This window comes from Colias croceus, chromosome 9, assembly GCF_905220415.1.
Source record: "Colias croceus chromosome 9, ilColCroc2.1".
Lineage (NCBI taxonomy): Eukaryota > Metazoa > Arthropoda > Insecta > Lepidoptera > Pieridae > Colias > Colias croceus.
Window position 1 is genome coordinate 2,848,085 of NC_059545.1, and position 22,224 is coordinate 2,870,308.

General features: G+C 34.1%; 1 protein-coding gene across 5 annotated transcripts in view; it reads left to right on the forward strand.

The window, feature by feature from the left end:
* Positions 1-22,224, forward strand: part of LOC123694220 (tyrosine-protein phosphatase Lar) — a 323,834-nt gene that overhangs the window by 143,836 nt on the left and 157,774 nt on the right. For all 5 annotated transcript variants that reach the window (XM_045639590.1, XM_045639594.1, XM_045639591.1 and 2 more), the window contains exon 3: positions 10,169-10,283. In XM_045639590.1, the coding sequence (XP_045495546.1) occupies positions 10,169-10,283 (115 nt within the window). The remainder of the gene's footprint in view (positions 1-10,168; positions 10,284-22,224) is intronic.

The window sequence follows — 22,224 nt, forward strand, 5'->3', positions numbered from 1 at the left end:
ATATAAATTTAATGTTTGATTGCTTTGGTGTGGGCCATTTAGATTGAGATTATTGTAAAGTTTATCGAACTTGGGGTTAAATTATTATTGGTTAATCCGATTTAGGTATACGTTATTGAGTTTAAATTGAAGACAAAATGACACAAATATTGAAATAGAACAACTGTGATAAAGTATCGGAGGGCTTACAGAAAAATATGCTTTAACACAATGCACATTCGTCTTCTAAACTAGGTTAACCTACTTCTCGAACATTTATTTATCTGTAAACTGTTTTACATATTGCATTTTATAAGTATTAAATTTATTAAAAGTACCGTTTCATATGTTACTATAATAAGAATATAAATAAACTGTTCATAAAAATCAGATATATTTCAGAACGAATATTGCTGCTAAGTTATGAGATATCTTCGGCACAAATTTGTTCGCCTACTTGGTTAGTTTAGCTCACAGTGGAGCGTTAGGCGTATTAAGATGTTATCGATTATCATTCGAGTAAGGCGGCTAATCCATATTCCGTATCACACTCATGTCTGAATTGAAATGCCGTTTAAGATTGACTATTAACCGCTATCAACGGTTGTTTCAAGATAGACATTTTGTAGTATTTTCACGTAGAGTATACTAAGGAACAAGGTACATAAGCTGAGGAAATGTAAGATAAATATACTTTTTAATATGAGGAATAATGATCCACTGAATAACGCTAAGTTGGATTCCTATTGTTGAAATGGTTGAAAACATTCTAAAGTCAATATCTATTCAAAAGCATATGAACATACAAACTTAAATTTAAAAATACGTATAAAAGTAGAAATCTGTTTTAACCACTCACGGTAAATCCGTGGTATTTCAGCCACATACCTATATGTGTACTACGAATATATAGACATATTCGTATATATATCCCACTGCGTAATAAATAGTTGAATCAATATCGGTGCTATTGTTGGCGATGGTTTCCCGATACAGTCTCTATAAACCAGAAGCGGTATTATCTCGCAGCCTATTTTGAGAATGGATCAGATTAACGTGTTCGTTCCAGGCAAATGAGAATTGATAATAAGGACGAATTATAATTGTAATTGCAGATGAATTATTCATGCACAAACATCTGGTGGTCTGGTCGGAATGGTAATAGGACTATAATGGAGTATTTGTTCAATTTAAAGAGGTAAAATATGTAATTATAATACATAAAAGTCAGCAAATATCAACAAAGGATAATGTTGAATATATAAAAATTAGTCTACTATAATTATAATTTAGTTCTAAAGAAAAATATATAATAATAAGTAACAGCAGATAGAAAAGCTGTTCAAGACTTGACTCATTTTATAGTTGACAATAACTACTTTCTTTCGTAGCATGTTGTTTCCTTACCCTTATTAATAAATGTATGCAATATTCCTTGAGTTAATATAATACCTATAAAAAAACACACCATTCACTTGATAGCCGTTAAATCTACATGAAATGACCGCACGGTACATTCAATACATTCCCATTTCCACGGTTCACGCGAGTGGCTTGTGTTCCAATGGAACTTCATTGCATGTATCGAAAAATGCACGCAGTCAATTTTAGATTTAGCCGCTAGTGACTAATGGAGTCGGTTGGACTGATAGTTTAATTGGGCTATGATTGTTTGAGAATAACGGTGTAAGTATTAGCAATTATTTTACTCATGTAAATGAGAGATGGTATCAGATCTCTTTAGGTCTCAAAAGCTATTGGGGTTTTGGAGTTTACCATACTTCTAAGACGCCTACTGATTTATGTTTATGAGTGATAAAGTTTGTTTTATGGTAAAAAGAAGTAGAAATAAAATTATTGGGTCATAGTTAGTGTACTAGGGTAGGGTAACTATTAGGTACCTTAAATCTTCACGCTTTAGTAAATTAAAAACAAACATTGATTTCGATCAAATCAAGGCAATTATTTTTATGAGGATTATTAATTGATAAAAGGTTCATATTTTTATTTGAACACAATTAATCTTCTGGTGATGACCAAACGCACTCCAGTTTTCTGTAATCAGCACTTTTTATTGCCCCATTCTGATCGCGGAAATTACCAATAATAGAGATTGGAACTAATTTATTCCCAATAAAATACGTTAACAAAGTAACAATTGCGATTGCTCTTTTTCGCCGTTTATTTTGTATCTCACAATAAAATAACTTCGCTCGTTTATTGCGTAATTCCTGAAAGAACTTCGCTTCCATTTATAGTACAAGAGATTTAATTTGTAATATCGACAACTAATTAGATCTGCTCTTCTACGTGCTTCTAATTATTGACTCGTGGCTCGTGGGCTTCATATTGAGTGGGATATTAGTTAGTCTTTAATAAAATTCCTGTACCCCCATTAGATTGAAACTCCTTTGCACTGTAGCCAATGACACAATTGTATACTTAAAGGCATATTTGCAAGACGCTGTTGATTTAAAAAAGAATAAACTTTCGTGATATTGTGATTGGTTGCAACTTTTTGGGATGAAACAGATCGTATGCCATAAAATAATTAAGACATGTCGTTGAATAGACTAAAGAGTTTTTGTAATTTACTTAACGATATTCTATAATTATTTTAACAAATACCACATTCATGTCTAATAAGCACAAGCTTAAATACGGGTTATTAATATGCATATATCATATCCGGGTTATAGATGCGTTGCAAGCAAAACAGTAGTAGGCCGGCTCGGTGTACGTAAATCAACCATTTATTCTGCGCCGCGCCGCGTCATCAAATCATAGCGTCCAGCTTTGTTCGGCTGGAAATTGCGGAATGTGCCTTGTTAGTCACAATACAGTGGATTTGAATTTTTCGTATTTTTTCTCCTTTTACAAACAAGCAATTTGCAAATATTGTTAGCGGTGACCTTTTGGCGGCGCGGTTAATAATGCGTTACGGCTAGTGTGTTAGTTTTTGTGGTGCTGTGGGCAGATGAAATCTTGTTTGAAACGGTTTTGGAACTCTTCGTTTCCAATATGCTTTCTACTGATGTAATATTAATATCTTTCTTTGCATTTAGGAGTGCGACTAGATTTAATTTGATGACACTATAGAAGCATTATTAGATGATCTATTTTGAGGTTTTCATCTTCTTCTTGCTACAATGTTCTATAGTTGTTAAATAGAAGATACCTTGCGAGATGTATTCATAGCAAGAGCACGATGGAAACATTGACGAAACGTGTTCCAATTCAGATTCGGTGAGTGTAGACGTTGTAAGGTTAAATTGCTTCACATGTCTGTGCTTAGAGTAACCGAACCGGTACAGTGACGTGGACTATTGATTAGCTGAGAGTGGAGTAGGTACTCGAAGGACCATTTTATTAACAACAATTAATTTAACAAGGGTCATGAATAGTTTTGCTAAATAGTTCAATACAAAGTAATATGTATAAGTCTTGTATACGTGTTCATTTCATAATTGATCAAAGTATTATGTGGTATAGTGTAGGTTTCTGTTAAGATGGATAAATTCAAAATTATAGAGCACTGATGAAATTACTGACTGATTTATATACCTATCATAATATTATGACTAATAAACACACAAACTGCATATTTTCGAGACATATTATTAACTAGCTGCTCCGCGCGGTTTCACCCCCGTGGATTCACGGTTTCACGGGGGTGAAACCCTGTTGGTCGTAGCGTGATGACACATAGCCTATAACCTTCCTCCATAAATGGGCTATATAACAGGGAAAGAATTTTTCAAATCGGACTAGTAGTTCCTGAGATTAGCGCGTTCAAACAAACAAACAAACTCTTCAGCTTTATAATATTAGTATAGATAACAACAAACTTTAATTACAAGCTCATTGTACGCACAATAATCGCATTAAAGAATTCAAACGTTAGTCATGCATGTTATTATTGTTGATGGACGTGATATTAAACCTGCATTTCACAAATATAATGCTGAAAGGAAAACCATGTTACGTGATATTTGTTTCTCAAAACTGATATGAGCCCATATTTTGTTTCTTTTAGTTCGATCTACGCTTATTATCTAAATATTATGTGAATCACTATAAAAACTTAATACCTTTCATAACCATATTGAAAAATTATGTCCTGGAATGGGTAGTAGGTAGCTTATAATTAAGACAAATTATACAGAAAAGCTGCTTACCTACTTCATAGAGAATTACGATCAGAGAAACCCTATTAGAAATTCCTGTTAGTACTTACTTCGGTGCTTGTTCTGCATCGATCTAGAATCTTCCATAACCAAAACGCGTCCGATGATAAGTGGAAATTTCATTCTCCAAGATATTAAGCATAATGAGGCATGCCATAGGCAAATTGCTGCAGATTCATATGACTATCGTGCTAGTTACAGCACTCACAGATCATTAAATTTAATACGTGTATTATATTGGCTGGCTTGAACGAGCTCACATTTGCTAATGGGGTATGAAATGACGTCACACCACATGGCCATAACTAAGACGCTAAATTATTATTTAGATGATGATATTAGCACTGGAGTTATGGCTCTATCATCGCATTAATGTCGTATTAGTTATAGATTAGAGGCTGTTCCTACCTAAAGTTGTAGACACATTATGTTGCTAACATAATTTTTAAAAAATGCATTATATTTTATTAGACCATCAATGTAGCGATAACAGTGTAAGCAAAACTTTCGTAGCTCACATGCAAGTTTGCTACGCATTTTCGTAGAGCAGCTACGATTCGTAGTAGCGTAGACATAATTATTCATTTAATAAGAATGTAGTCGAAAAGAAGAAAAATAACGTGTAATAAACTGCGATTCAAATCCACGTGTTCGATGTACACTGCCGGGTACGGGGTTAATTTCACTAATGGTTGCAGAGGGTTCTTTACAGCGCGTTCGATGCATACAATACATTTAATGGAGGTAGCAGAGTGAGTGCAAAGAGACCGCCGCGCGATAACCGAACGGATTTAGGTGTCTTTATGGATGAAAATAAAAGGATTTGCTTCGCATACAATTTGAATTAAGTATGTTGTTATTTGGGTAGTTTATTATGTAGTCAATGTTGCGATTGACAGTTTGATAAACGCATTCGTGTCACGCGATTCATACAATTATGTTATGGTGCTACAATAATTATGGTTTTGACTACACATTGTATTATCGTGATTATTTTATATATTGATCCGCGATATCCAAAGAACAATTTTCGCAATTTGGCTAATTAAACAAGCAATCAAATGAGCGTTTATTTATTAACGAAATGTCTGTTATTCCAAATTGTGATGAATGCAAACTAATCTCGTATATTCTGGCGTTTAGCTTGAAAATGCGTTGTGCGCTAGTATTTGCTCTCGCGATAATACTGACAGCGCGGCCCGGATTAGTCTAGCCGTTGACAACGACATTTGTTTCGGCGCCACAGATAATATATGGCGGGAATTGTATGTGACAATTTATGGTACGAAAAGTTCGTATATTGACCGGCTCGCACGAATGTTTTTTTGGCACGCCGGTTTTTAATAACTGGATGGGAGTGTTCCTTGACAGTTCATATGTTTTAATGGAATTCTGTTGTTAGTTTTTTTTATAGGTAGTAGTCGTATACAGATAGTCTACTCTAATATCTATAGTTTTATATTTATTTTCGTTGCACTAGTGGTACTTGTATATTATGGCGTTATAAATAACAAACTTCGCGCTAAATCCAGCCTAAATATAAATGTAATATATCATACAAAGATCAGACATCCAAATGATAATTTCAAACATGACTACTTTGCCAGTACATGCGAGTACACACACTCAATCGCTTTAATTAAGATTCCCTATGTCAAGACGGGCTCGGTAAACAGTGCTGAGACCTCGAATGTATGGTAAAAGCAATTATTTGTACAGCCAAGTTGTAACAAACTAGTTACTTCAGATTAGGTTTTGCAGTTTTAATGTATAAATAACGTTTCGTGTACCAAATTGTTGCTTTTGTTGTATCAACACGTTTTAAATGCGCAAGAGCTCTATTCTATATTAACTCTATGGGCTGTTCGTTGAAGTTTCGCGTTCCAATATAGGTAACAACGGTGTCGAGTTTGATACTTACAATTTGAAAATACACGATTGTTGCGGGAGCGAGTTGGCAAATAAGGTAGTTAGTTAATTAAGATCGAGACGTGATTAAACGTTTCCGAGTTGGAACGTGATAGATGACGGCGGGCGACGTCTTGCTCCCGCTCGAATAGGGCTGCTAATCATTCGTTTGTTCGTGTTTAAACGGGGAGTCAGTAGGGTATTGGTTTAATATTGAGTTATTAAATATGTAAGGGACCATCTTATTATTATGGTTAAATTGTAATACTAAATAAATACTTGAAATAGTAATTCATTTGACTATTCGTTACTACCTTTAATAACAAGGAAAAGCAATAAGGAAATTAAATCATGGTACTTAATAATATACTCGAATGTATATTATTAATGTCTAATTCGACCCCCAATTTCAATCTAATTCCCAGTAGTATCGTCAATACACGCATTGTACTTTTTATTTATTTACAGGTTCATATTTTGATTGTTGAAAATTCTTAAGAAACGTGGTTCAAGTGAACTTATATTTACAAAAGACGAATGTGGCGAAATGAAGGATCGTTTCGCGAAAAATTGCCCAGTCAGCCCTAGTCGATGGGAACTAATATGATTAGAGAATGGGGCGAACAACAGATTAATCACGCGTAAACAGCGCTCAATAATTCGTAACCTAGTTTCGTGAATACGTTGTTGTGTTACTATTGTGTTTGATGGACATGCGTTTTATTAAGTTCAAGAGACTTCTGTGTTTTTGAAGAGGTTTGTAGGTGTTACATGATTATCTAAGACTAGCTGTGTTCCGCGGTTTTACCCGCATTGCTCCGCTCCTTTTGGTCTTAGCGTGATAGCTATATATCGAATGTCGATAGATCGATAGTCCTCCTCGATATCTAATAGTGAAATTATTTCTTTAATCGTTCCCGTGGGTCCTGATATGAGTTCAAAGAAACAAACTCTTCAGCTTATTTAAAAACTTTATTTCTATTTATTTTGAGGATCATTTTTTTTAAATCGAGTAACAAGACTACATGAAACTTATTATAAAAGCAATTGTCACCTTTCTTAAATTGAGTAATAAAAAAATTCACACAAAATTTTCATCTAGATCTCTAGCGACCACGCTGAATGGCCTTTCAAGGAAAACGTTCTAGTCAAATAATTTGATAATACGTGTATAACACGGACAGTTTCGGTAGGTCAGCAGAGCGGGGCTATTTCACTTGTATGCAAATACCGGTCGCACCTGGCCGGATATTATTGGAAGTTGTAAGTCGTGCAGGCTCCTCGGTGTGTCCACACATTGTAATATTGAATTTGCAATGTCATAATCCGTTTGGTTGTGAGATTTTTGGCCCGCCATATTGCGTTCTGGTTGACCGCGTGGAGGGGAGTGTTATACCGATAATAAGAAGTTATTTCTCTATGTAGGTATGCAGGGATTTTTGTACAAAAAGATTATGTCATCGTCGTTTATTTATCCTATGGATAACACAATAGATTTCATTTTTATCGAAAACTTAAATACTGAGAGAACATAATAATAAATTCTTTGTCTAGTGGCAAATAAATCTGCTCATCTATAATAGTTATAGTTTAATATACAATACAAATCGGATTAAAATGTTATTTATTACAACGATCTTATTCTCTGTATTTTCTTTGTTTTCACTCGATTTAAATCTGAAGTACTATTTGCATTCGCATAAAAAATATATAAAATAATTTTCCTCACCTGCACAAATGCGCTGCATTTTCAATGCTTACCCTCAATTTCGATAATATAATAGAGATGTTTAAAGTATAAACTGTTCTTGACATGCATTCGAGAAAGTTTTGTGAAATGATTGTTTTGCGCGGTTATTTTATTGCTCGAGGCGAAATTCTGAATAGATTACTATGTGGAAGTATTTGAAACAGACAATGTAGTTTTAGAGATATATACCATTTATAAGGAAATTGATCAGTGTAATCGATATGTTATATTAATGGAAAAATGATGAGTTTATGAAGATGTTATTTTGCTTAAAATAAAAAAAAAATAATCTTATGTGATTAGTTTCTTTTCTACAAGTAAAAAAGTATCTTCATTTTTCTTTCATGCTTTATATTTAAATACGAATGTAAACAAATATTTATATTTGTTTACATTCGTATTATTGCTATTTTTTTTATATGTAATCCGGATTTGATATCCGTCGCTAGTTAGTTGTATATCCTATTAATTCTGGCTGAAACGTAGTTGGGTTGAGTCAAACTGCAGTATAGTAATCTTGAAGTGAAATCAAAACGCTCAGACTGGAGTAACATTCATAACAATGAACATTTGACAATGGTCCGTGCAGAGTCGAGCTAAAGTTGTAAAGGTTGTGTCGTAGTGGAAGATATGCTATAGGAAGCGATGTAACAGAGTTGATTGATTTTTGAATTCGAATTTTGTATCAGAAAAATGATGAAGCTGTGTTTATTTTGTAGCTGACTGCTGAAGTAAAGAGTGTGAAATTATTGTCAGGAATAATTATTAGTATCCTGGACCCATAATATAGATGGTATGAACGAGTTAATACAAACTATGTTTGTAAATCATACGAAATTAGGTATTTAAAAATTGATATAGAAGCTATTTTTGATATGTCAATAACTTTCATTAAAAAATAAATTTATGTCCGCGAATGAGAAATTAACATGAAATTGAAAATAAATTATTGACGCAAACGCTGCTTTAATCATTATAATTTTTAGATCAAAGTTTCCTGAGTAATATGAATAATTCATTACATGGAAATTTCTTTGTTTACAGAGAATTTGATATTCCTATTTTTGCATATGTAATGTGTTCCAACGTACAAAAATTTCTAACTATCTACTCATACATAATATCTATATTAGTTATAACTTATAAGCTCAGTTTATTAATATCTGTTCAAAAATATGTAATGTAACATTTTGCGATTATGTAAAGGTTTCTAGAAGAAGGCTTCTTGTGTTAAGCTTATTGAAACTTTACAGTCGTAACAATAAAATTCGCAATCGCTTAGCACCACCCGTGGAAGCTCACGCTTACTGTATCACGTAGCAGTGTCGCTTCAAAGGCGAACGTCACACATAAACACGTATTTACTTCGCTACAATCTAGCATTCCCAATGGCTACTTTCTTCAAATTGCTATTGGTTGATTTAGTAATGCATTCATTTTAAACAAGAATTAGTGTAATAAAACGGTTTCCTTGTTAGTGTGAAATCGTAACATAAAGTTTTTATCAGCTTTAAATAATTTACGTGAAAAGTAAAATCAAAATTGTTCGCCCATCGCGTGTTAAGATGAATGAATTTCGTTTAAAAGTTGAATATGTTACGAAGTGTAATCTCCCGTGATTGCTATTCACACGATTAATTCATACAGTGTTAGCATCCACGGCATAGCATTTAAATGGAAATTTTTAACACCCGCGCGGATAAAATCGAAAAACTGTACAATCCGAGCCTCGCTTTAAATAAACGTTTAATGTTTAATGCGCTGTCCGATTCCGTTTTGTTTTCCGAAATAAAAATACATCAGAACGAAACGGATCATTTAACCGTTCTGATGTATAAACACCCGTGTTGCAGGTCCGGCCGGCGAGCGCTGCGTATGGTTCGGATAAACGGACAAAAATGTGTTTGATCGAGAATAGTGGTAGCCGTAGTGACGTCAGACGAACGTGCAAGTGCCGTGCTTTACAGGGATCCAGTTGAGATACAATAAACACCGACAATGGAATATGGTTGAACGGTCGCCCTGAACTGTGCACCGAACGCAGTGAATGAAAGAAAACCTCAAAAGAAAACTAAACAAAATTCGTTGTACATATTTACCTATAGTTACTAATCGTTGTCCTTTACGATCTTTTTAGAATATATTTCGTGTTTTTTAAATCATCGAAGCGGTTGTCGTATTTTATGTGATATTATTAGGTTAGGGTAAATGTAAGTGGCAAAACTCGGTTGTGATGTGTATAGTGTAAGTAAGTAGAGAAGAGGTTCTGATCGTGTGGGTTGGGTTTGTCGCGCGGGTTTCCGCGCTGTGATGCCGGTGGGTAGTGACGTGGTATTTGGCGCAGGCGCAGGCGCAGCCCGGCGCCGGTAAGATGCGAGAGCGGCGACGCGCGCGACATCGCACGGCCGCTCTAGTGATCGCATGTCTGCTGTTCTTCACCGCCCAAGCCGACGCTGATGGTGAGTTGTTTTGCAATTTTTATAAAGCTAGACTAGTACTTGTTTTGCAGTTTCTCTTTGTCATGAAATGTGGTAGAGTTGATATTATAATATGGTTTATCACGCAGTATTTATTTGATGATAACTTTATAAAACTTTACATAGTGATCATTGAAATCTTTTTATCAGTGTTTGTAGATTCTTACAAACTTTGAATAATGTTATATTAAATAGCAAATTTAATACCAATGCATTGCGTGATAACCCCTTGTGAGTATCAAAGAAATAAATAACGTCATTACGTTTGAATTCGTGGATTGCAAAGAGAAATTTTCGCGAAACAAATGGGAGTCTAGCCACCTAGCACGCTATTAACTTGTAATTTAAGTATTGCAGGAATGTAAAGAACGAACTGACGATGGCAACATTCGAATATAATTACGTGCCAGCAGGAATAACACCTCGCTGTAATTATGGTTATAAGTTTATGAGAACGGCGACACTTGTCACGCGTGCATGCTATATCAGATTTTTTATATGTGCCCCAGGAAGTAATTATACATGGTGATGATATAACTGCAAATTACTATATAGGGGTGCGTTGTATAATTATTCGTGAATCGTATTGTAAAGTAATTGTAATCATGTGTTGGTGGAGCTTGTTTTGATGGATTATAGAAAAAAAAATGTTTTTAATATGCTATTGTTATAACTGTTTTCTACATATTTGTTTTAACATGATTTGTTTAGTAAAACGCTCTTATACCGGTTTGGAAAGTGTAATTGCTGTTGCTTATTCGATTTATATAAATTATCGTTTTTCAAAAGTTGTATAGAGGCCTCTACTCGTCTTATTACATACATTTGAAATATATGGTTATGTAACTCAAGCCATACTTTTCTCAGAGTACAGTTGTGCCTTCTCGCATAAATATTGAATCCAAACTTTATTCAAATACTCGCTGTCATGAAACTTTACGTGCTCTATATTACCTCAGTTTTACGCCCACATATTTAGAATTCTCCTATGAAACATTCTCTCAACTATTATTTACAATTAAAAAACATTCGATACATAATTACTTAACCTGGTTAATAAGCTTCAACCAGCTTGGATCCAATTTGAAAATACCTTTATTTAGAGCGCTAGTTACAGCATAGTATAATGACATCTCGTACCATTGTAATAGAGTGGATTTTACAACAATTACCGTGACTGTGACCCGCTAAGGAGAAAATTAACATAATACCCAGTACTTCGTTATTACGCCATGTTAGGAACAGAAGCACGTGAGGGTTAAATAGTGGTTCTATATGAATACTCTCATATTCGGTCATTAGCATAGAGAAAGGCGGTATATTATCATAAAGCTCCAACCAAAAATCGCACCCTGCGTCTCGAGGTCTACCCGACCCGCGCATAATTATCTTTCTTTATGAAAACGAGATGTTAAAATGGTTTCATGCGTTCAAATTAAATGGTGAACCCAGATTACTTTACGCGGCCTGGTGGGATGTTTGGGTCATTAGAGCGGGTTGAATTAAATTGTTTCGAGTCATGATCATCGTCGTATTATGATCTTCTTTTTGATTATCATGCTTTGTTGCGTACGGTCTCCGTAACGTTTATGTTTGGACAAACAAATTAGACTGTAATCCTAACTCTTCATATTTGTGAAAATGTCTGCATTCGCTCTTTAATAGAATTTATTTATAAAACATTGTAAAAAGCAAATTTTTCATTTCACATTCAAAACAGATCGAATAGCTAACACATATAATATTAAATCAAACATATTCAATATTATTCAAAAAGATTTTCATCCAGTCTTATGAAGAGAGAGCGGGCGAGTGTCTCATTTTATTTGATATCAGAACACGTACGTGTCACACAGAGTCGGATATTTAAATCCAACATCCAGTTATTGTTATTTTACTTCTTAAATTGTTATAATGGTATCGTTACTAGCACGCGGCGTGTATCATTTGCATGAGGCAGGGCCGACCGGCTGCGGCGCCCATAAACCGACCGCCTTCGACTCGTGAACGCAATTAATGAACAAAATGATACAACAACGAATGCCAGCTCCTCGGAATTACCCTTTTTACAAGACCAACAAAGACAAACAGGCTTTTCGGCCTCGCGGTTTCGACATTAATTTTCGATTAAGAATTTTATCGCTCTCGTAAACGGGGGGGAATGTTTTATTGTCTGCACATATTGGAATAAGTAAAAAGATTCCGCATTAGATCTTTACGACGACGCGAGTATGGTGGCAAATATATTACATACGTGACTATATTCGTCTCGATTACGTCGGCTATCGATTCGGTAGAAAAAATAAGTTACGGAGCCGCCAACCGGCTCGGATTTGCATTTTAATATACACGAGGGGATAAGAGGGAATGAACCTGTCATATTGTTCCGGAATGACACATTGAACAGCGGCCGCGAGATAATGTTTGTTTTTCCATAATATTTATCCTTTACTATGCGCGGTACATTGTTCTCCGCCTTGTGGAGTATACTTATAAATAACGGAGTGAAGCTCGCTATGAAAGCTTAGAAAGAAAACACTTTTTATGTAATGTAGAAATGGCTTGAGGCGTTAATTCATTTTTATCGATGTATTTTGGCTGATGGTATCCGCGTTTTATGAAAAATTATCGTTCATTCCAACGCAAAAAAATTTACGCCACAAATACAGTGTAAAACAAGGAAAATTCGGTATATTTCAATAGTCAGTTATCTACAATGTGCACATGCATTTATATAATTTTAAGCATGTAGGTCCGAACTTAATATATTTTCAAACATAATTAATTATTAAAGTCTAAATCATATATTAAGTCTCATACAACGCACGGCAAAAAGATAAAATGTCGTCTTCAACATAAACTATCCTATTGGTGAGTTTACTCTTCGTTTCACTAAATAGAAGCCTCAATATTGCAACACAAAAAGCACAATAAGAGCACGCTGCTGTTGCCATGTTCGACTCAAAAATGTAATATAGTTAAACAAACGTGCACACAAAGGATTATTGCTTAAAAATCCCATCAGGCAGCTACACGGTATACGATAGATATTAATCTCGGCCCAATAATCGCTTTTGATAAGAGATTTTCCCTCTATTCGCCAGTAATAGAAAGTTTCTGCATGGGTGAATTTTCTTATTTAACTTTAATAAAGTTTACGTTGGATGTGATATCGGGTGTTTTGACAGATCGCCTTGTTATTAGGAACAATGGAGAGTAAATAGCTTGAGCTTGTTTAGGTTCTAGAGATAACAACCTGCAGGTTTCGGGGTTAAATACACGTTTATTTTGCGTCTCAAGTTTTAAATGTTTACTTCTAAGTGTGCGGTGTTGATGGTGGAGGGTGAAGCAGATAATTGGCTGAGTTAATCTTGTAAATTATCGAGGCAAGGCTTTGTATAATCAAACATTTTGATCCATATTAGCATTAGTTTATCGGAAAATGCAAATAAAAGGTAAGTAATGAGATTTCCCATCACCTTATTTTAAAATATTGAGACAAAAATATCTGTAAACTGCAAAGGTACCTACTTTTATTTTACAGCTCTGTGATAAAATTTATCAAAAACGTACACACATACCCAACAATTGTATTTTGATAATATTTCTCAAGGAAAAAATTACGAATGCACTCTACTTTTAGGTATCTCAACGTAACACCATATAATCTTTTAACTATCGTCCCAACTAGGCTATCTAAAGAAGCCATCTCCCTATATAATTATTATGTAGCTAACAAAAATTGTCGTACGGTAGACAGCCTTTAGAACGTGTAAACATGATAACACAAGTTGCATTCAAGGCGGAATAGTGAGGGAAGCTAGGGCGGCGAACAAAAGAGCTTATTAACCCAGCCACTAAGTAATGGACAGATAGGGTTAGTATGACCGAGATAAATTCTGAATTGACAAGGTATGAAGATGTTTTATGAACGGGACGGTGTGTCGAATCATTTTTGTGTGCTTGGTGAGATGCTTTAGTGTTCTTTGATTGTGTCGAAGGAGTAAGAGTATGGATGAAACATGTAAATGAAGAGCAATAGAAATTAATTAGTGTTTTGTTTGAATCGATTAATTCCGTCTTTCAGAATAGGCAATCCTAAAAATTGTGAATTAATTATCTCTTAATAAATACTGCACTTTTGTCTTCTTTCTGAGGGCTTCTATATATTATATTTAATTCCTTACAAAAGCTTATTTTGTAAGTTCATAAGCCACATCGCTGCTAAAATACGCAATCGCCGAAATGTTTCGTAAATTGCCCGAGGCGCATTGCCTATCTATCCCCTCTAAGAAAATCTATTAAGACAATCTGAAAACTGCAAGGCAGCGTATCGACTTCGCACCTCTAAACATCGCGTCTCGAGTGTCAAGCAGCGCCTTTGACTCGTCATTCAGCCGGCTTTCATCTCGGCGCGTGCACACAACACGGCTATCGCGCTGAAAGGAGATGTAAACGCGATACGTGAATACTTAACGCCGCCTTTACTTTACCGAAGTTAATGGGACTTGTATGAGCGGGTGAAAGGCCTTATCTCGTGTCGAGCCGTGTAAGCCCTACAGGCTTTTTAACTGTGTGCGCCCAAAAAAGCTAAGACGATCGGTTTGTCTTTGCTGTGTTGTGATGGTTAGGGCTGGGTGAATGAACGAGAACCTACCTTTATTAATTGGACGGGTGAATGGTTCTATGGAATACCCTTTTAGTTGATGATTGAAGAGACTTTAAATAGAATATATTAACAGCTCTACAATGCATGCAATGTATGCAAGATTCTCGGGTAACTTCTGCATTTGGTGATTGTTAACATATGAGAAAAAACCTGAAAATATAAACTACAAGAAAATGTTATATCAGAAAGCATAGTTCTCTAATAAAATTCACTTGTTTTTTTTATAGAGATCATAAATCTTGTAATAACAAAACCTAACGGCTAACTAGCTCGCACAAAGGACTGCCAGTTATATAATTGGAGGCTTAAATATTTTCATCATGGCTGGCCCGACGCAATTGTTTTCATAGAAAATTGCTAGCGATATTATTCACGGATTTAAGATGAAACCATTTTGATGAAATATGAGGATAGCCTGCTTAACTCCGTATGAAAATTATTTCTTGAAACTATTTTTTATGGGTAGGTATAACGGATTAAAACTTGATTGCATTATCATGATAGTAATTACTTATTAAGGTGAAGTTAATGAATATAATATTCTTAATCTTAAAAACAAACTGTATACCTAGTAGGTAATGAAAATATCTATCTAATATATATTATAAAGGCGAAAGTTTGTAAGGATGTATGGATGTATGGATGTATGGATGTTTGTTACTCTTTCACGTAAAAACTACTGAACCGATTACAATGAAATTTAGCACACATATAGAGGGTAACTTGGATTAACACATAGGATAGTTTTTATCCCGGAAATCCCACGGGAACGGGAACTATGCGGGTTTTCCTTTGCAAACGCGGGCGAAGCCGCGGGCGGAAATCTAGTGCAGCCATAAAGCTTAAACATTGTTCGCACATAAGTAACGCGGGGATTTTCGGCCTCGACGCAATTCATCAAAAATTCCTGCGATCGAAAAAATATTGGCATAGACAATACAAAAAGCGAATGACAAATATAGGTTGACAGTTATTATATAACAAGTCGATTTGTAGCACAATTTGCGCGGTAAATCGGCCCCGTCTCTATAGAACTTTTGTTTTTCCATCCCTGTACTGTAGGTAGGTACTATATTAATAATGTTTTTGCTTCGAGAAGTTTCGCTAAATTGAAATTGATTGCGGTTATTGGAGTTTGCGATATTAACTGTTGTGCTTGGATATTGTATTGTTTTATGGGCTATGTTTAAATTATTTGTTTTGAGAAAAGTTTTTGTTGCGTGGAGATAGTGGATATAGTTTGATCAAATCATTTATCGTTAAATCTCATGGATAAAGTATTTGTTGCTCTTTCATATAATTCAGGATTTCGTTAAGTCTTTTGAAGTCGATTAAAATGTATTGAGTCATTGTGACTAAATGATAATCATCATACGCATTTGAAGCAATGAGTTACAGGCAACCATTATCAAATGTCGCATCGTAATAACATGATAGACGGCTCCATCGATCCAGTTTTTATCGGTCAATCGCGTGACGTAGACAAAAAATAACATCCCACTTTTATTAATACAGCCATATTCATTATTCTCCACTGCTATGGCACTCCCAATCGTAATTTATGGAGCCGCTAAGTAAAACGGCCCGAACTTAAGCCGGCAGGGTCAGAGTGATTAGGCTAATATTTTTAATTATTGTCGCGTGATCGACTGTCGTGACCCGCATGTAAGTATGAACTATATTGTATGAATGTGAATGTGTGTTTGTGAGTAGTTGGAGAATCGTTATGGGAAGTGGGTAGTTTTGTATGTACATGTATATGAAGTTGTAGGTAGGTAACTATGTCGTCAGTAGGTTTTAATTCTATGGTATATGGCGCTTAAACTACATGAGTGTGAATGTGTGTTTGTGGGTAGTTGAAGATTCTTACGAATTCTTCTTGATTAAAAAGGTAAGTAGGTACTTTTGTTAGCTGTATCTATGTGTAGTTGTACAAATGTAGGTAGGTAGGCATATCGTCAGTAGGTTTGAATTATGACAATTAGAAAATCAATGCGGTTAATAGAAGGAATTAGGGTGGTACCTAATTATATAATTACGGGTATTTTAAAACCTCTTATATGTAGAATTAATTTATCGGATTGGGATTTATTATTTTTAAAAACCTAATATTCTTTTGTAGAATTACATAGAAAAAATACTTGCCCAGGATGTTAGTTTTAAATGCGAGTAACTAAATTATTCAATTTAAAATATTTTATCAAGTCGGTTTCACTACGCTAGCAAACTAACCCTTCAAATTTTTAAATTAAATAAAGCATTACCATTGAGTTGTTTGACATAATAAGTTGAGTCAAAACACTAGAGCACAGCTGTAATAATAAGGGTTCAAAACTGAAGCGGACACTAAAAGGCAGGTATGTCCGTTGGCCTTAATTTTGTAACATTTCGACCTAAGGGTCCGCTTTGAAGTGCGCACTTGAAGACATCACACGAATTTATATAAATAACGGTGCGGTTTCAACTAAAATTACAGTCCACAGATACGGAGCGAAACTAACGAATCTTCTCGCATTTCGTGGATAATTAATCGTAAACAATTCAATTTTGTATCGGTAACAAGCGAAATATTATACTTGTTTATTACCGAACGCGATTCGAGGAATTATATGAATTGTTCTTATCTGAGTTTTTATTGTGGCAGTAAATAAACGAGTTCACCAAATTATTTGTATTGGATCTATTCCTATAAAATGTTATGTAATTAAGGTACCTAATAAAAGCGGCTAGGATTAGAAGGTATATAAATATTAAAGGTTATTTTTTAGCTGTAAAGAAACCCAGCATCAGTATATTTATCAGTACAGTCTATAGGTTAATAAATAATTTTGATTCGTACTGTAATAATATTCCTCAATATTAACTTTTTTATTATTTAATACTCGAAAGTTATATTTTACATTCACCTAACACGGCTGCAAACCGAACCGTGGATTTAGCTTTTGTGTTCGCCAATAAAAAACTATTCAAATATGAATGCCATGTACATTGTACACGGGCTCTAATTAAAAGAGGCACAGTTGCTATTTAATTACTGCACTATCGTGTTCACGCGACGCCTTTCGACGAACACAATGTTTGTCAAAAAGTCTGTTTGTAGGTACGTTGCGCAGTCGGTAATTACATAGGATGGGGCGTTAGTATCTCGCGCTGTCGGCAAAATGGGGTGAAAATGTGAAAAATGCATGTGAACACAGGGAGGATTGAATTTGCATGACATCTCGGCGTATGGGAATAGGCGTAAGTGGTTTCGGTTGATTAGTCTCGAATTTTGTAGCTAGTTAGACGTAGACGTACGTACAGACTTGTCGTGGTATAAAATGTGTTGTGTGATTAAAACATGAAATATTAATGATAATGTTAATTTAATCTGAATTAATTTGTAAAATAACTTTTATTGCAGTTGAGGTAATAGTCTAAGATCCCACAGCAGGATTAGTGCGTTCACAGTTTTTTTGCTAGAACCAAACTTTTATGTATATTTATAATTAGGAGAATATATTATATATGTATATCGACTAGGTTGCCAGTCAAAATTTGGCCGCGGAATCTTATACTATAAATTTTTAAGTCAATAAAAGCAGCATGATAATAACATCATGGCAGATTTTCAACAGCAACATCGTTGCAGAAAAACTAAATCCCACTACGTCTCAAGTCGACTCAATAAAAATGCAATATTATAATTCGTACAATAACAATAGAGCATAATAATATTACGTTCAAACATCGTTGCAGTTACAGTTTGCTATCGCAAGCAATGTAATAGCATCTATTTACGTTCAACGTTCCGACTCGCAAACTGCACACCGACTCCCAGTACAGGCACTTAGTGAACTAGGACTCGTAAACATTTATACGACGCGATAATATCTCGCTTATCATATATCGTAAGCTAAAAATGAGCGAGTGCCGCGGCGCGATATTAAATCGTAACGATATCGTAAAACGTGAAGGCTCCTTGCGGTAGGTTGCGGTCGTCAAATGTTTTTGGTGTTTAATTGAATGTTGTTAGTTTGCGTGGTGTGGTTGGGATTATGTTTTGATCAAAATTGTTTATTTATAATAATAATTTAACATGTATTAAAGTTGCGATTATAAAAATTCAAAGCGATTGAAAGTAATTTAAACCAATAGATGGAAGAATCCTTCTCCAGATATCTCCTTTTTAAATGCCTTAACTTATTTGGCATAGAATACTTGTAGGTTTCACGATCACATCAAACAGAATTGTATATGTAGTTTTAAAATTACTGTTTTAAACTCAATGTCGTGAAAAAGTGGTATATTTTGAAGATTACAATCATCGAATAGATTATGGGTAAAGATTGAAAATTTCCTTCTCGGTCACAAAATTAATACACACGGCACATAAAAAGCAATGGAGTTTTGCATTCCATAAAAATATATCGTACACTTTGTGTACTTTATCTAAAATATACCATTATCAGTCTAATCTCCGCGATGTATGCGATTATATTTTATTGAAATTCCTCCAGTTTGCATAAAAAGGCGTTCGCTGTTAAGTATTGAACTGATAATATGAGATGATAACATGAGTCGACGTTGGGAAATATGTGTAATATTATTTTATGTGTAAAGGAAACTGTCTAATCGTATGGTATTTTATTGAAGATGAAAACTATAACAAATTTAATATCAAACGTCTGTTTTAAATGAAAAATATATAAATTCGTTCGGATTTTCTTTGAGCTTTAACGACGGAAAATAACGTATTTTCCATAGTAGGCTATGTAAAGTTGTCCTTGAACTTACCTATGAAACGATAAAGTTTACGGGTTTTTTCCATGAACCCACAGAGAGGACATAATTGGAAAAATTTGTGCTGTTACACCTACGTTTTGAGTAATTTCTAACTTTTGACTAAAATGAACTATTCGTTACAAATAAAACGTTTCTATAAAAAATTACACTTAAATAATTGGAATGATGTATTGTGGCAATAATCTACAATCTAATGCAATAATAGTAATTAAAAATACCCATTTATTTATTTTAAAATAAACGTCTCTACAATTTAATAATTTAGTCTGAGAAATCATATTTTAGCTCTATATTTGATGCAGCCCTTAGTCATGTAGGAGCATCCTGAAAATTATCCACCCTGAGAGCCTATAACTTGATAAACTGCAGTTTGAAATTGATACAGCCGATATGTGAACTCCAATAACCCTGTATATTAGAGGTAGTTTTATGAAGCAACTACCAGGACTTGAATGCTTTAGTTAAGAATTAAGTATCGTTACGTCGATGTTAAAGAACTGACTGGATAAATAAAGAAGGGGCTGGTGACCTTTTTTTGTTAAGAATTAGGCTCAATCTTTTTAAGGAATTTTTGTTGTTGTTGAATTAGAGTCGGATTATTTTTTTATGAGACTTTTTTATTGAATAGATGCCAAGATTTGAAAATTTTACGAAATATTCGTCTGTATAAAAAGTTTAACTTGGTCGTTCCATCTCTTTTATCTTTATATTAGATAATCTTATGACACAAAAATTATTTCTATTCGCTTTTAATATAACATACTTTTACAGTAGTATTAGGTAGAAAATAAGTTGTTTTAGTCATGTTATGAATTGATATTAGATATCTACTTTTTGTATATAAAGTGACCTAGATTGGTTTTATGCCACAAAGAATAGTTTTTCAAAACAATTCGTACAGTTTCGAGTATAGCTCGGTCAACCAGATATTTTTAATTAAGCTCCATCACGGGTTCTTCATAGTTTTCTTTATCGCTTTTATATTTTAATTTTTATGACATCTTTGAATGCAAAATGATTGACGACAAACTTTATAATTTAATTATATTATCCATATACACTGGAAAATCATTTTTTAGTTATAATTTTAAAAGCAAGATACGTTTTTAAATAAAGAGCCGAATAACGTTACGAATGTGAAAGAAGCCTTCTTTTTTTTAACTCAAGTACATACAGCTGTATATGTAAACTTTTCTGTCACATTATGATAAGTAGGTAGTCCGTTTATAAAAAAAAGAAAGAAAGAAATGTTCCAAATTCAAACTTCATCCCTAACCATTCAATTCCCGCGCAATGAGTAATAAGAGCACTGACCCCCCGCTCAGTCAGTGCACAGATAATAAAATTGAAAAAAAAAAAAGAAATCGGTCCACTGTCGTAGAGCACTTGAACCGTGTCGATACGATCGCTATATTTCTCGTGCGACGTTAGAGCGATATAGCGAGCGTGCTGGAGCCACGCCAGGGGCAGGCGATTAAGTCTTACGTTTTTAAATTTTACACATCAAATGTTGTTGCTTTTTTTATATGGTGGGTGTGTTGAGCTTTGTTGAGAGATGGTGTTGAATTAGAAATATGTATAATATAAAACAAATAATAATAAGATAAACGTCGATTAAATACAGGAATTATTTTACAATGAGAGACACTATTTTTTTGACTATTTTTTGTTACTTTTTCCATCCTAATAAAGACTTTCCTCAAAACGAAATCATTTATTTTATATAAATGGAAAAGTTAATGATTTTTTTATGAAATAGTCACAAATAAGTAATGTTTCCATCATCAATTATACTAAATTGTAATAATTTTCTTAGAAATCTGTTATAAGAGCGAAGTCACGTGTTCTAACGTTAACAAGAAAATGTTGTTTTCTTATTAGGCACGGCTTTTCCCTGAACTTTTTCTGACCGCAAGAAAATAATAAATTTTGTGTAATTTGCATTTTCGCTTCCTTCCTTTTGACTTTATTGGCCAATTTTCAACGTGAATATCCTGCTAGATTGATCTATGCTATAAATATAATAAAATTTTTATGGCTCTCTTGGAAGGTATAAAATACTTATTTATAGAAAAATCTTTTTAATACTGTATTAGCTGTTAGTATTACAAAACTTTGTTATTTAAGATCACGATGATATTGACTTAAGATGTTTACTTAACGGTTTATAACTGTTTAAATCACCAACAAAAGTAGTAGGCACATTTTTCTGTAAAATTGTACATTAACAAAGTAATAATTTTTTTTATATAATCATAAAATAACTTTAAGTAAATCATGTGTAGGTACATAATTTTTAATTGAAACGCACGTGTAACACCTCCATAACAATTAATAACCTCAAACTAACACATTAAACATTTATACGAAGAGATTGATGGGATAACAAACGCCGGCCGCAACCCGGAAGAATCAACGTTGTAAGTGAAAATATCGCACCCGGGGAAGATGTTCCATCAATCATGTGCT